The following is a 17,268-nucleotide window of genomic DNA, read 5'->3' on the forward strand; positions in this document are numbered from 1 at the left end:
CATCGGCTCTGTTTATGTATCATCAGGAAAAGGAACTAAAGGTCAGGCTCTCCACAGGAATTGCACACTTCTTCATGATTGTTTCTGGAGAAACACCCTCCCTCCGTTTTGCTTACTCTGTGATTTTATTCCGGATATTTGATGGTGCAATCATTTGCTCAACTAGATAAAAAGAAAAATGCAGTGATGCAGCGATGTTTCGGAGAAAGTTTGAGGATGTACTTTGGTCATGTGAAAAGCCTGACATCATTGAGGACAATGAATCATGGATATTGCAAGTTGTTTGGTCACCAGATGACATCAAATGAAAGGGGTTGTAAACAATTGATTTGGGGATGAATTTAAACAAACGGATTAAGTTGAAAAACTCTATGATGAAAATAAAAGCTATGAATCTTTCTAGCAGTGACTTTTAGTCATTTATTGGTTAAAAAACTAGATTTTATTGTCATTTAAGGTTTTAAAATCAAATATTTCCACTGCATTGTAGCTTTTAAAAGCTGTTCGAATAAACTGTAAATTTGAAATCACACTACAAAGCTTTGGACAACAATAAATATAAATAAATATAAATAAATAAATAAATAAATAAATTGAATATAAATGATTGCTGATGATTATCCAACAACCATGCATTTAAATCTGGTGCTTTTTGTCACTGGGTATGATTGTGCTTCATTAAGTGCTAATTATATTATTTATTTAACATAAATATTGCGAAACAGAAATCTTTTTATGTCTTTGAATAATTAAGTTTTGCATTGCATTGTTAGGATATGGCAATATTTGGTTGAGATAAACTGACTTTAAAGCTTCCCAAATTAAGTTAGAAAAGGCGACACAGCTGCGCAGTCACAGCAAGAAGGTCGCTGGTTCGAGCCTCGGCTGGGTGAGTTGGCGTTTCTGTGAGAAGTTTACATCTTTTCTCTGCGTTTGCGTGGGTGCTCCGGTTTCCCCCACAGTCCAAAGACATGTGGTACAGGTTAATTGGGTAGACTAAATTGTTTGGAGTGAATGAGTGTGAATGAGTGTGTATGGATGTTTCCCAGAGATGGGTTGCAGCTGCAAGGGCATCTGTTGCGTAAAACAAATGCTGGATAAGTTGGCGGTTTATTCCGCTGTGGCGACCCCTGATTAATAAAGGGACTAAGTCGAAAAGAAATTGAATGAATAAAGTTAGAAAAGCAAATTGATTTTAGAGTAGGAAATATATCAAATATATTCATATAATATTCTAATAATTGTTGGCATGAAAAAGAAACCTTTTTTTTCACCCATGTAATGTATTATTAGATACAGTCTAATATACGACACAAATCACAAATAAACATACCCAACCGTTATGTTAAAGTTGGTATAAAAATGTACTTGAAAAATGTAACCTATTGAATGAGATTGTCTTGATTTAACCAAATGTCCAGTCTAAAAAAATGCTTCTCAAAATGAATATTGTACCAATAAGGGTCCACTGTCAGACACATCTGGTTTAAACACCTTAGCTGCTTTCCAAAATCAGAATTTAAAAAAAGATGACTATTTAAATGTAATGTATCAAGTCACTTCATGAGACTAACTAATATTAGAGAGTGCTGCCACCTAGAAAAAAAACAACACATGTGAAAAATTCACTTCATGTTTTTTTTATATAGCATCTTTCACCATGTAGATTGTGTCAAAGCAGCTTAACATAGTTCTAGTAAATTCCAGATTTCAGAGTTGAAGTTCAGTTTAGTTTAGTTTAGTTTAGTTTAGTTTAGTTTAGTTTAGTTTAGTGTGGTTTAACACTGGCTTCACAGCTCCATATAATCTGCGATCGGTAAATGTAGATTGCTTAACATAATAGCTTCAATCCTGAAAAGCTATTTGATTTAAAAAGTAGTGACGCTACCGCCATGCTACTGAGAAATGTAGTCAAGCTAGTCGCGTCACTCCAACACTGTTTATTTATTTATTTATTTATTCGTTTATTCATTCATTCATTCATTCATTCATTCATTCATTCATTCATTCATTCATTCATTCATTCATTTATTTATTTCATATAACCAAAACCTGTTTAGCTTAATGTTCTTCCAAAGTTATAATTATACATCTGTAATGCAAAATAAATAAATAAATAAATAAATAAATAAAAATCGCATTATTTACAGTAATACTATACCAATAACTATTAAACTGTCATGTTATGAAGCATTATTATACAGCGATTAATATGAAATGACAAACACTGCTTTAAGATTTACTGACTACTTTATTTAAACACGATTCGTCTTTGTACAGGTTCATCATTTTAACATAACTTATGGATGACAAGCATACAGTTCAAGTACATACAGTACAGTACAACATAGCTTTTAGTCAAATTGTTAGAATACCAAATAAATACAATTTTCAATACAATAAGTTACAATAAATAGCATGAAGCATTCACCGCATTTTTAAAACAAGCTGACTTATTTCAGCAGAACCCATTTTGATCAGTTTAAATATCTTTAGTGTTTTTATTATTAAGAAGAGGAGGTGGAGAGAGGAGTAGAGAGAGTGCTGTTCATCTGCAGAGCTGTGGAAATAGTGCTGTTGATCCTCAGAAGTGTAGACAGAGTGCTGTTCATCTTCAGCGGTGTAGAAACAGTGCTGTTCATTTTCTCCATTCTGAATAAAGCACAACACATAAGCATTATTACACACAATCTTTAGGTCGAGACACTTAATACTTCTGCCAAACTCTACTATTCAGTCTTACGAGATTATGAGCTCCTGGATCTTCTCCCGAACCCAGCTCTGGTTCCAGTGAATGCATTGTTCACCCTCTTTTGTGAAGAAACTGGCGAAGAATAAACATATTTAGATATATTGTATACTTTAATCAGTCAAAAGAGATGTTCTTTATCTAAATGCTTACATGACTGCTTTGACGCATGGAGGATTTCTCTTCTGATATTTGAATCCGGTTATAGGCAACGTGATTTCCTTAGTGGAGACGCTTGTGCAGCATTGAACAAACCGGTTTTGTCCATCTAACGAAGAGATGAGTTTGATTAGATGTCTCAGACAACACATAGATCATTTTTTGGAATAAAATAGTGCAGATACTCACTCGTCTTCATGATCATCACTGACATAATGACAGCAATGGCAGCAAGTCTCATCATCATCTTCTGGTTGAGCTGCATGTTGCGTTTCCGTGGATGTTCTGGAGTTTTCAGTCAATGCAGAGGTAGAGAAGCTCACTGAAATCTCACTCACGCTGACCCTCTTTTATATGTTAAAAATGAGGAAATAGGTATTTTGTGCTTTACGACATTTGCCATTTTTTATGATTTTTTCATGTAGAGTTTCTGGAGAAACACCCCTCTGCATTTATGCTCACTCAGTGGTTTTGTTCCGGATGTTTCATGGTGCAATCCTGCACTGAATGAATGGATGGAATGTTAGAACATCAGTCAGTGAGGAAATAATGCAGATTTTATTTTCTGTTCTTTATGGTTTGTAGTTTTTCATGCACTACTCCATTATTCTTTAAACCTGGGGTTCTCAATCTTTTTCACCTCCGGGTCCACTTCTTTCTCCGATCAATTTTTAAAGGCCTACCTGTCTGACATTTTCTCTAATATGTTTGTATGAAATGCTCATTTAAACCATTATTTATTCTCAAATTCAAAGAGAACCACAGGTCAACTGGGAGATTGCAAAAAAAAAAGGCTTCTGCTTCAAACTGGACTGTTTGAATGTCTACTATTGAATATCTACTATTAAAAATATACAGACAAATGTAAAATAGAATAAAACACCCTAAATATGTTGAAACGGCAGATAGTAGTTCATTCACATATTATTTGCAGACGCGTTTAAGAAGCTGTTTTTGCTCCAAGTTTGAAGAAATCAATCAGAGAACTTTAGAAAGTGCATTACTTTGATAATTTCAATCTACACTGTAAAACCCAATAAGTTAAGGTAACTCAAACCATTTGAGAAAACCGATTTCAACAAACCATTTCAGTTCAAAAACTAATCCTAATGAGTACTGTGAACTTAATCCACTTGAGTTGAAGTAATGAGGTATTTAATAAACTCATTCCTTCAACACTCACAGTTCAACACAACTGTTAAAAACTAGAATTATTCATCCCTTCATTTTCTTTTCGGCTTAGTCCCTTTATTAATCTGGAATTGCCACAGAGCAATGAACCGCAAACTTATCCAGCATGTTTTTACGCAGCAGATGCTCTTTCAGTTGCAACCCATCACTGGGAAAATGAGTTGAATGAACTTTCTGTAAATTTTGAGTTAACTACACTCATTTCTTTAGATAAAGTTGACTGTTGACAGCATAGCATATTAATAATGAAATCTAAAAGTCTAAAAGTGATAGTATATTACTGAGAGTTACATTTTAATCTCGCAGCCCACCTGCCACGGCTTAGCAGTTGAGAATCCCTGCTTTAAACAATATATAGATGAAAATGGGTAACCCTTTTTAATATAATGCTTAAATGTCAGTTAAAGTATTTATTAACATGAACAATTAGTAATACATTTATTACTGTATTTATTCATCTTCGTCAATGTTAGATAATGCTATTTAAGCTAAATAATGTTCATATTAGTTCATGTTACCTCATGGCGCATTACCATATGTTAATAAGCACAACTTTGGATTTTAAAAATGTATTAGTTGATGAAGATTATTTATACTTAGTTAATGTTAGTAAATACATTACCTACACTGTAAAACCCAACTGTGAAAATGACTAAATAAATTATTTTAACTTAATGAAAAAGAGTTATAGTAACTCATGAAATGCTTATGTTATGTCAAGCTAAACTTAAACCTAAGTAGTTATGAAATAATTAATTTTATGAAATAAATAATTAATAAGCAAGGGGTGCCACTGGCCAGTATGAGCCCTATGATAACATTCTTGAAGAATTTTTGGATTATGTTCACAGTATTATTAGGATTAGATTTTGAACTGAAATGGTTTGTTGCAATCGGTTTCCTCAAACAGTTTGAGTTACTTTCACTTTTTCGGTTTTACAGTGTTAACAAAAGTGAAGAGGGGGGTGGGAGGTTGTCGCAGACGAAAGTAAAGAGTGGGTGGTGGGGAGTCACGGACGAAAGTAAAAAAAGGGGGTGCAAGGATAAAGTGAAGTCTGGGGGGAGTGGTGCGGGTTTCGGGTGTGTTTTTGATGCCGGTCTGATTGAGCCCCTAATAATAACTATGAGGGCCCCAAAAGGACGTGGGCCCTTAGAATCTTCCTACCCCCCCTAAGCGTGGCCCCTGCTAGAAGCAATATCAAAACATTTTAACTTTTTTTTGTTCTATCTAATAGAATTTGTTCTATTAACTGAACTCATACCGATTTGATGTCTCAGGATGTCCTTCGAAAAACAGTAGGAGTTTAACCCCAGCATCCTGGCCAGATTAACCATCCCCATATCATAATTAGCTTCATCACTTTTTTTCTCCTGTCCACCAATCAGCTGGGGTGTGGTATACGGTTTGGTACAATATGGCTGCCGTCGCATCATCCAGGTGGATGCTGCACACTGCTGTTGAATGTGGAGACTCCCCCCAAAAATGTGTATTGCGCTTTGAGTGTCTAGAAAAAAAGCTATAAATGTAACGAATTGTTGTTGTTATTATTATTATTATTATTATTATTGACAACTTAACTTAAAATGTTTAATTTACAAATACTCTAAATGTTTGATGATATCAACACAAATAATATATGTGTGCATGACTTATGCTTACAGTTTGAGTTGAATTAACTTATCGAGTTTTACAGAGTAACCTTAACTAAAGGACCATTATTCTAAAGTGTTACCAAAATATATAATATATTTTATATATATTTTATATATTATATATATATATATAAATAATATATTATATATATATTATATATATATTATATAAATATATATATAATATATTATATATATATATTTATTTTTAATGTGGGGATCACAGTTTAGGCAAAGTAGATGCTTCCTGTGGCCGGAGATCTTCATCGGAGCAGAAAAGAGGAAGGATGTGAAGCTCCTGCAGAAATGTCAGATTATTGAGTAAGAGAGAATCGCTCAGATCATAAATGATTCGGGTGGGATATTCACCCTTGTACTTTCCATCCTGACCTCTTTTTCTTTTTAGGTAAGTCAAACATTATGAAGGTACATGAATGCAGTTGCTTTCCACTGGGTAACACATTTTGAAACCGTCTTAGATACCACATTTAGGGCTGTATGATTTCCTCAATGCCGAAAACGCGAATGGAATGAATGATTCTGGAAAATAAAAGAATAATTAAAACATAAATATACAAATAAAAATGAATAGATAAATAATTAAATGGAATTTGTGGATGATGAATGCTCAACATAAACAAAGGGCAGCGGGTATTCATTCTATTTTGTAATTATTGTTTTAATAGAAGTGTTATTATATTAGAATGTATTTTACACCATAAAATATCTTACCTTAAATTTACAGTAAATTACTGGATGATAATTGCATTACCTTCACAGTAAGGCACTTTGTGTAAATTCACAGTAAATTACTGTGAGGTACTTCAAAATAACATTTTTGCAAACATTTCTAAATATCTAAAAAGTGCCTGTACTAGCATAAAAGTTAATGTGTATCAATTTCTACTTTGAATAAAATATTATTAGTGTTTGAACTCCTATAAATAAGGTGCATAAGATAGAGCCATTATTACAATAATTTGCTGTAATCATGAGGCATTTCTTATTTTCACAAAAAAAAAAAAAAAAAAATCTGAATACATAAAATTTACAGTTAAATCTTGTAAAGTTACACTAATGTAAAAATACTGAAAAATCGCAGTAACATGTTGTGAAATTCTGGGAGTAAATTACCATGTAGGATTGTGATTTTTAATGTGTATGTTGTTTTGCTGTCTTGTGTGTGTCTATGTACAGCAGAACTTTTTTTTAAACAAATATCTCCTACGGGGACGAGGCAGTGGCGCAGTAGGTAGTGCTGTCGCCTCACAGCAAGAAGGTCTCTGGGTCGCTGGTTTGAGCCACGGCTCAGTTGGCGTTTCTGTGTGGAGTTTACATGTTCTCCCTGCGTTCGCGTGGGTTTCCTCCAGGTGCTCCGGTTTCCCCCACAGTCCAAAGACATGCGGTACAGGTGAATTGGCTAAATTGCCCGTAGTGTATGAGTGTGTGTTTGTGTGAATGTTTCCCAGAGATGGGTTGCGGCTGGAAGGGCATTTGCTGTGTAAAAACTTGCTGAATAAGTTGGCGGTTAATTTCGCTGTGGCGACCCCGGATTAATAAAGGGACTAAGCTGACGAGAAAATGAATGAATGAATGAATCTCTCCTAGGGAGACAATACATTTCACCTTAAACCCTGAGTTTACTCTACCAACATTTGCAGTTGAGAAAAACGTTTCTCATGTCAACAAAGAAAATAAAAGGTCTTCATGAAAGCCCTTCAAAGTAGTATATCAAATTAACTTTAAGCACCTGTTTGCATAATAGAACATATCTCTCAATACCATCACTGAATTGTATTATATTTAAAAACAGTTCTAAAAATAAGTGGGGTGTGTGTGAGGAATGGTTAGATTAGTATAACTGAATTCAATTATTAAAATGAAACCTATAAAAAGATAAAAAGTGAGTTTGTCATCAAAATAAAGTAAAATATGTGAAAAAGAGCCTTAAATCTACTCTTTATTAAAAACAACTGTATATGTTCACCATTTTATTGAATTAGATTTGCTTTTTGTGTACTAAAAATTTATTTAACTATTAAAACAAAGTCTAAAAAAATCTAAAAAGGAAATAAATGATACCACTTGGCCCTATAGACAAACATATTCCAATCTACTTTGCATATATAATTATCACAGTATTATGTCAGAGGTTAAATTAGTTGGCCAAAGTGGGCTAATGGGTGTCAAGATCTGTAAATAATATATGTAAAATAAAAACTAATTACATGTATATTATACAATTACTTGGACAGTCTATGTTTAATGTTTTCAATGTCTACTGTACAAGTCTTACAGTTTTATGTGCTTATATAAAGGTGAAGCTTTTTGTTTATGCCCTAGACTTATACAAATATAACGTGCAAATGACCCACATCAGAGTTGCACATGACTTCCAGTCACTCACTTGCTACACATTTATAGTCATCACTTGACCTAAAATCATGTCATGTCATCACCTCAGATCCCTGAGTAATGAAAATAAGGTTTAGAACAGACTGCATTGCCACCGGTATGTTCTGTTCTCTCTGAGCAAGCACTTTCACCTATCTCTTACATGCAGTATGAAGGTTTATTTAGAAATATATTTAGATTTATTATTTGTTGTTTCTAGTTACTCATAGTTTGTAAAATGCAAAGTATTGATTTTGCTTTGCTGCTTTCACACAGACACACAAACTTCTTTTTTAAAACGAGCTGAAGCAAAACTATTTTTTTATATTCAGCTCACTTAGTAAAAACAATTAAGTTAACTTAATCGATTTTAATTGCCAAAACATAAAAGTCACTGTCATATTGATTGTACTATGCAGTAAAAACACATTACCATGGTAAAAATCTCCATATTGTTGATTTTATGTGCTGTAGAAATATGCATTGTGAATATATATTTGTTTCAAATTTGCTTCTTTCACTCACACTCTTAATTATCCATGTGACTTCACCACAATTCAGTTATCCGGTTCTGGAAACCACCGCTTCCACTTCTGAGTGCAAGTCATGACTTCATTCATTAAAAAAGGGGATGCAATACTTCATGTGTCTGCCTATTTTTTATTTAGACTTCACTGGGGAAATGGTTGACCGCTACTGGAAAATACAGGATGTAAATAGATTTTCTTTTATTGCCCATCGATACTATGACATTAGGTTTTTGTTTTTTTCTTTCTTTTTTATCTTTTACGTAGATTCTGAAGATATAGGTAATTATTATGTAGACATTTATTTCACACCCAAGTAACTACTTAACTCTTAGTAATTGCTATTAATTTTGTATATTATCATTTAGAATCAATGTTTAATGTCTTAACAGAGACTGGAAAACTTGTACATGGACAGACAGTGTGAGAGTAAGCAATTTAGGTCTGATTAAACAAAGTGGTGATGAAATGATGTTGTGAGCTGCTGATACTTCATGAATAAACAAGATGAACAGTTCAGTGTGAGAGCAGATATGCAAAAAAAATAAAAAAAATAATCCTTTACAACTTTGCTCTTGTTTCTAGTCCAAATATGAAAAAAAAAAAAAATTCATTTATTTATTTTCTCAATTTTCCAGAAAATAAATATTGGCTTAATACTGACTTGTTTCAGAAACAGTATGATTTATAATATAAAATTATGTGAGTTTTTCCTTGAAACAAGCAAGTGCAATAATCTTGTATTTCCTTTTGACGTAATATTAGTTTGCTTACCCCATTGGCAGATGATTTAACTTGTTTTTAGGAAAAACTCAACTTGCTTGTACAACTTGCTTGTATATCAAACGCTTTTTTGATTTAAGAATCTTTAGATATTAGGACAAGAGACAAATTAAGAAAGGCAAGTAAGAAAGGCAATTTTGTTCAGCGAGGACTTAAAATGAGGTCCTAAAACCAACTTACTGACAAATTCTGTAAGATAAACTCTTAACTCGTACAAGAAAAAAATATATATTCTGGTCTCTTCAACTTGACTTCTACCCTGAAAGGTTAAAACTTACTTACTTGCTTAAATAATAATCTTAAAAATTAATCTGGAGACTAAAGCATTCCTCATGGTGTAATTCATGATACGCATGTTATATCTTCTTTTTGGGCTCAACTTAACTGTGAAAGAAAAAACCCTTAATCATTTTTTGAAGGAAAGGTGTTTTCCCACTCATCATTTATTGATGTTTATACAAAATAAATAGTATTTATTATGATTTACATAGCTTGGAATTGGAATTGGTACAGTGTGTTTGAGAAAAATATAATCAGAAATTATATTATATAATTAAAATTATGGAAGCACTTTAGAACAGATTTATTTTCTGCTTCAGTTATGTAGGTATATGTCAGTGTAACAATTATACCAACATGTTAAATTTAATTTAGCATATGACATTAGTTTGTTATGTGAGTGTCCTGTGATTTATGCCTGGTTGGAGAGCGTGTGCGTCACATACAGTACCTTTAGAGTCTCATATGAGTTTTGCTCAGCAGCACACAATACTTCCGGCACACCAAATCAGGCCACTACACTCTTCCGACCTAGAGAGAGAAAAAAAAAAAGATTTCTAGTTTCACTTGCTAGCAGTGGCCATTATGCTTCTTCTGGAAAAACTAAATGATCTAAAGGCTATTGGGTGTTTCTTAGTACTAAAACACACTAGTGGTTGGCAAGGTGGCCTTATCAAGATTTATGCTTAAATGTGCTTTATGGTTTTGCTTCAGTTCACAGCTCAAGTTCACAGTTTGACCTCAATCGAAGTGTTAAAATATGGGGAATGTGGTTTAAACTAAACCTTCCACTTTCACCCCCACACCAACCCACGTTTCTCTTGTATTTTGTGTGCAGTCATGATTCAGGAATTGGCGTATTACTGTAATACTGCAGAAGGATATTGCTTTTTTTTATTCTTTAACGGACTTGCTTTTATTTCTGCCTTCCTTTTTTGGGCTTCCTCATTTCACATAGCATCATTCTTTTGGAAAACCAAAAAAAATATGACTATGATTTATGATGGAGAACATTTCATTGAAGAGTTTCTACGAACCATTTTTTGGTGACCAACCATTTTAAGATCAAGATCCCTGAGGCAAAGGTCTAGGTCTCGATTAGCCTACTGTGAAACCTTTTAATTGATGCAACCAACAATGTTTGACAATGTATCCTGCAGTGAGTAGTTCATATGAGGTGCCGATGTTAACTTATAGTGTGGTGCCGATAACAGTCAGATATTTTTTATTAAACTTAAGCAGGTACTACAGTACACAACATCAGCATTTTATAAATCAACTGTGCCAGAATTCAACAAACAATATTAATATTAAGAAACATAATAAACTAAGGTGGCACGGTGGCTTAGTGGTTAGTGCAGTTGCCTCACAGCAAGAAAATCACTGGTTCCAGTCCTGGGTTGGCCAGTTGGCATTTCTGTGTGGAGTTTGCATGTTCTCCCCGTGTTCATGTGGGTTTTCTCCAGGTGCTCCGGTATCCCTCACAGCCCAAAGACATGCGGCACAGGTGAATTGAATAAGCTAAATTGGCCATAGTGTGTGTGTGTGAATGAGTGTGTACGGGTGTTTCCCAGTACTGGGTTGTGGCTAGAAAGGCATCCGCTGCATAAAACATGCTGAAATAGTTGGTGGTTCAGTCCACTGTGGCAATCTTTGAAATATAGACTATAGTTTTTTTTTTTTTATTAAAGTGGACTGAACATAAAAGAATTAAGTTGTCCTCCCAAAAATCTCATAAGTTGTGTTGTTTCAGCTCAAATTAAGTAAGCAGTTTTTACAAACAGCAATTGTCATTATTCGAGTGAAGTTATTGTGACTGAGTAGCTACTGTCTGTGTGTGTGTGTGTTGCATGACTGAATATGTAGTCCAGTGTTTCCCTTACAATTATATAAGGGGGGCGCCCTGCCCTCCCAACGGCTGTACCCGCCCCTCTTGAAGTCACATTAATTGTATGATCTACATAGCGCCAGATCACAATTTTTTTTTAATAAACATGCTAAATCTTTTTCTTTTTCTTTGGCCTTTGTCCCGTATGATTAATTGCGGGGTCGGCTCTTTTTGGAACAAGTCCATATGATAACGACTTTTTTACACCTTCCGGCCGGCCTGTTGTATGGGCCTGTCACACTCACACACTCATACACTACGGACAATTTAGCTTACCCAATTCACCTGTAGCATGTCTTTGGACTGTGGGGGAAACCAGAGCACCCGGAGGAAACCCACGCAAACTCAGGGAGAACATGTAAACTCCTCAAAGAAATGCCAACTGAGCCAAGGTTCGAACCAGCGACCCAGTGACCTTCTTGCTGCTACCCACTCCGCCGCCCCAATAAACAAGCTAAATAGCCGTTTGTAATATCTTATTTACATAAAAGCATGTTATTTCAGTTCTGCGCTCGTGTCACTGCAGCTAAAATATATACAGATGCAGACATCCCAAGTCTCTCGAAAGTTCCGGGAGTCTACCGCAAATGCATAGAGACTCTTGGATGCCTGCAAACAAATGATAACCTCACGGAAACCGCGCCTCTCTCGCCCGGTCCTTAAATACGTCCTGCATCCCTCCCCGGTCTTCAGATATGTCCTGCACATCCCATGCAGTGATGCAAGCGGAGCTATTTCCTCTATCTAGTGTCTAGTTATGACCTCTACCGTAAGCTCTGCGTGTCTTCAGCAAATTTATACTGGCATCTTGATCTCCCAAAATGAATAAAAATACCTGGAAGTCATGGCGACGAGAGTAAATGAGCAAGTGAACAGATCGCGAAAGGCAAAGTGATGGTCTAAACATTACCTTTGATAGGTTAAATGAATAGAGCAGTAAATATATCGCGAGTGCAAATCCCCCTCTCTCTCTCATTGACAGACCGGCTGTAATTAGTTGAAGATGAGCAAAATGTCCCCCCGCCCACCACCTTTTAGTTCATGTGAATGTAAGTGTTTACCAGCAATCTCTGGTTGTAGATCCCGAGTGATCGTGACACTGTGAGTTCTCTGCTGTTTGTTTCTCTGCTCGTAGCACACAGCCAGTCAGTGGCACTCTGATGTCTGTCACTATAGTAAAAAGTGATTAGTTATTCGCTCACTTTCTTTGACTTAGTCCCTGATTTATCAGGGAGCGCCACAGCAAAAATTCAGCTTTTTTAGCTTTATTTGTATAGTTCTTTTACAATGTAGATTGTGTCAAAGCAGCTTCACATAAATGGTCAGTAATTGGAACAGAGTAGTTCAGTTTTTAGTGTTTAAGTTCAGTTCAGTTTAGCTCAGTTCAGTGTGGTTTGAAATCATTACTGAGAGTCCAAACACTGAAGAGCAAATCCATCGATGGGTAGCTCTACCGATACCAAACCATGCAAGCTGGAGGCAACAGCGGAGAGGGAAAAAAAACTTCACCAAAGCGAGTGAAGAAAAAAAAACCTGAGAGAAACCAGACTCAGTTAGGCACGACCATTTTTATTTCTCCGCTGGCCAAAAGTCTTGTGCAGAGCTGCAGTCTCGGCGGTGGAGGCTGTAAGCTGGCCTCAGTGAAGATTCGTCTGTCCCTGGAGCATCACTGGAATCAGTCTCATGTTCTCCACTCCTCCATGACCAGCGCTGCTCAGAACTGACAATTCCTCTGGCATTTGCTTTATGTAGTGAATGACATAACTAACATAAATAACTCATGAACCCCCAGTGCTGGGAAACACCTATAAACTCTTTCATTCATACATGTCTTTGGACTGTGGGAGAAACCGGAGCACCCAGAGGAAACCCATGGAACCACAGGAAGGATATGCAAACTCCACAGAGAAAGGTCTCCTGGCCCAGTTGGGACTTGACCTTCTTGCTGTGAGGCAACAGTTCTAACCACTGAGCCACCATGATGCCCCAAAGAAATAAGTCACTTTACTTTAAATAAGAGAGTAAATCAGTCGCCTTAAAGCAACAAATTGATTTTACTCCATAATCCTGATGTAACTTGAAACTCTTAAGCTGACTTAATTTCTATAATTATGCACATAGTTCATTTACTTAATCATTTTTAGGCTACATGTTAACTCACATTTCTATTAAAGTCAACTAATGGCTTTTTACAGCTGACGGCTGCACTTTTATTTATTTTTATTCATTTTACAACATGCAAATGCATTTATCTTTCAACATAGTAAAAATAAATTCACCTTCCCGTTCTTAGCAGAAATGTTTTCGTCTTTCGTGGAGCCCCCAGGACTCTAAACAACTGTTATGCTTTACAGAGATTAAAATCAATACAATTGACGTAAACAGTTTGACCAAAAAAAAATTGTCAGCTTTTTACATAACCTTTACATTCAGCCACAAAGATCTGATACGATGCCTCCTTGACAACTGAAACACGATAAAGACCCTCAGTTTGTGGTCTGAGAAAAAGAAAAGGCCACCATGACCTAGAAAATCAGGAAATACAACAACCAGATTCAATCTTGCAAAGTACAACTTCAAAGTAAGAGATGCATGATGCTATTAACGCATTTGCAGAACATTATTTTCAACAACTCTGTTGCAGTACAACATTGATAGTGTTAGAAGTCCACGTTTACATCTTTGAAAGCTACTTGCGTAGATACAAATCTATCATTAGGCCGCTTATATGGAGAGAAGCTCTTTGCCAACTATTTATTTGTTTATTTAATAATTTATTGAGGGTGGCATTTAATATCTTTAAAAAGTTATTTTGGCTAGTCGTTATGTAATTATACAACTTTGAATGAATATGATGGTGAGCCTTTAGCCAGCGTTCAGGTTAGTGGCTTTTGTATTACTCAGTTTTTAACCTGTTGTGGCATGACAGTGGAGCTGATTGAGGGGGTGTTCTTCCATTAGCCCTAGATCAGGGCTGAGCTTAAATAGACGTCGTCTTTCTTGAGGGGGTCAAATCACTGGTGGCACACAAGCTGGAAAATGAAGTTGCATGTGTCAGGTTTCTCCGCAGTTCTTCTGCTGTGGCTTCTGGTCTCGTCTTCAGTACAAGGTGGGTTTAACACTTTCTTACTTACAGTATAATGATTGTAGTGTTGCTACTAGATGCATTATGGACATGTTGATAATTATATTTGTATTTTATTATTATTATTATTATTTTGTAATTTGTGGTTTATGCTCCAAACTAATGTCTTGCTTTTATTTCCAGAAGACGCACATAAAACAGGCTGTCTATCCACAACAGATACTAAAACTCCTCACACGAATCTGCGTAGCTACACTATCCAGCAAAAGCCATTGTTCCCTGTGCATGCTGTAAGGTAAGAATATGTTCAGATTTATCTTGTATCATTAAGACACAAACTAAATCTAGACTAAAAACTTTAGTCTATTTTTTATGACCCATGATGTGAACTGAAATATTGTATGTTGTGTTTCATTGTGTAGATTTCTCACATTAAAAGGAATCACAATCTGCTCAGATCCGACTTCACCATGGGCCATTAAAGCAATGAAGCACCTGAATGGAAAGAAAAAACAACGTCAGTCAAACATTACAATCCGTCCATCAGTGAAGGTGGTTCATATGGATACATCAACGACAAATATGGCTCGGGTATCAGCACAGCTTAAAAAACAGACCTGAAAATCACCATCAGAACTGACCAGTATCACTTTTGCATTTTTAAAACATTTTCTCTTTTAAGAAAAAACGCACTTTGTTGTACATCAAACAGTGTACAGTTTTTTATGTAATAATAAAGAAATTAATGTATTTTATTTAATATATTTTAACAAACTATTTTTATTAGTATAACACCTATATTTATTCAACAAGGCAGCAACACCGAAGCTCAAAAAAATCTATTTATTAAATTAAAAAGGCCAACACAAAGCGTGTAACATTTCAGACTGATGAAGAGCTGTGTGCTTGAAACGTTACACGCTTTGTGCTAGCCCTTTTATTTTAATACATTGCCATCTTTTTGGAGCTTTAGTGTTGCCACCCTTTTGAATAAATAAATAAATAAATAAATAAATAAATAAATAAATATATATACAAATATACCTTTTACCGTTTGGCAGAGCCCCCATTTAAAGTGATGTGTGTGCTTTTCTAATTTTTTTACATTTTTTATTAATAGAAAACCTGTAATGTTTATTGCTCTAATGTGTTTGTTGTGATTGTGTATTCTTGTACATACAGTACAGGTTATATTGTCAAATAAATTAAAACCCTTTGTCAAATAAAAACATTTAAACTGCATGTATTGAATTAATGTATCAATATTTTAATAAAATAAATAAGCGTAATGCTGTTGTTGTAAAGTTGAAAATACGTTTATATAAATGTATATGATTCTTTTGCTAACAGTTAATTTCCTACCAAAATGTAAAGTTCAGCATCTAAATTATCTATATCCTATAGCAGCATGACACAGTAACAAAACAACCTGTGAGCGATGAAAGAAATCAAACAATGATAAATCAAAGGCTTCTGACTAAATTCTAGCATGCACTGTAGGACAAAATGAATACATGAAACCCCCTAGAGATGTGAACGTTTGTTGTAAATGTCAACAATAAGTCTTAAATAGATAAATCAAATACAGTTAACGATTTATATTATATACCTTAATCAAATACAGCTCAAGTCTGTATTATTAGCCACCTTGAATTATTAGCCCCTCTGTTTATTTTTTTCCCTATTTCTGTTTAATGGAGAGAAGATTTTTTTAACACATTTCTAAACATAATAATTTTAATAACTCATTTCTAATTTCTAATTTATTTTATCTTTGCCATGATGACAGTAAATAATATTTGACTAGATATTTTTCAAGACGCTTCTATACAGCGTAAAGTGACATTAAAAGGCTTAACTAGGTTAATTAGGATAACTAGGCAGGTTAGGGTAATTAGGCAAGTTATTGTATAATGATGGTTTGTTATGTAGACTATCAAAAAAAAAAAAAAATATATATATATATATATATATATATATATATATATATATATATATATATATATATATATATGGGGGGGGGGGGCTAATAACTCTGACTTCAAATTTATATAATATTGGTCTAATCCCAAGAATGCAAACTCGCAAACCATAATCACAAATTTTGACTAACCTCTATTACACATACCATTATAGTACCAACAGCTTGTTACGTACTGTATGTTTATTTGCTATTAACTGAATGGATTGAACTTATTATAAATATGTGTTTTTAGAGGGAAAATAGGTATATATGCTGCTTGGTACAAACTATCGACTTTTTGAAACAGAGTGTATGGCCGCTTGATCATTCTACTGTTCAAATTAATTATCATTTGTTTTAGTAGGTCATTGATTTTACACCCACGTCCCCAGTTCTGTGGAAGAGCAAATGTCCTCGTTTCTTTGCTGTGGTTGATTTGGCAAGTCGTCATCTTAAATACCTCCTTGTGGTTTTCCAGCTGTGTTAAATGACAAGGAGACAATGTGTCTGTCTGTTATTAACACGCATAGGGGACCGCACAAAGTGAGCTACAGGCATTATGAATGTATAGCAGAGTTATTCAAGTTAAAGAACAAG

The 17,268-nt window shown here is 34.7% G+C and overlaps 1 protein-coding gene and 1 long non-coding RNA gene across 2 annotated transcripts in view; both read right to left on the reverse strand.

Annotated features, from left to right (window-relative positions):
- Positions 1–2,416: 2,416 nt before the first annotated feature.
- Positions 2,417–3,195, reverse strand: ccl34a.4 (chemokine (C-C motif) ligand 34a, duplicate 4). The gene is given in 4 exon segments (NM_001130655.1): positions 2,417–2,652; positions 2,744–2,824; positions 2,903–3,017; positions 3,098–3,195. Coding segments are annotated over 4 exon segments (417 nt in total). The 5' UTR covers positions 3,174–3,195; the 3' UTR covers positions 2,417–2,507.
- Positions 3,196–8,934: 5,739 nt separating this feature from the next.
- The window catches only part of LOC141378654 (uncharacterized), a 117,271-nt gene continuing 108,937 nt past the window's right edge, over positions 8,935–17,268 (reverse strand). The window contains exons 3-4 of the long non-coding RNA XR_012393566.1: positions 15,140–15,203; positions 8,935–10,266 (exon numbers count right to left, since the gene is read on the reverse strand). This is a non-coding gene — a long non-coding RNA (uncharacterized lncRNA). The remainder of the gene's footprint in view (positions 10,267–15,139; positions 15,204–17,268) is intronic.

Source organism: Danio rerio, chromosome 2 (assembly GCF_049306965.1).
Source record: "Danio rerio strain Tuebingen ecotype United States chromosome 2, GRCz12tu, whole genome shotgun sequence".
NCBI classification, from domain to species: Eukaryota; Metazoa; Chordata; class Actinopteri; order Cypriniformes; family Danionidae; genus Danio; species Danio rerio.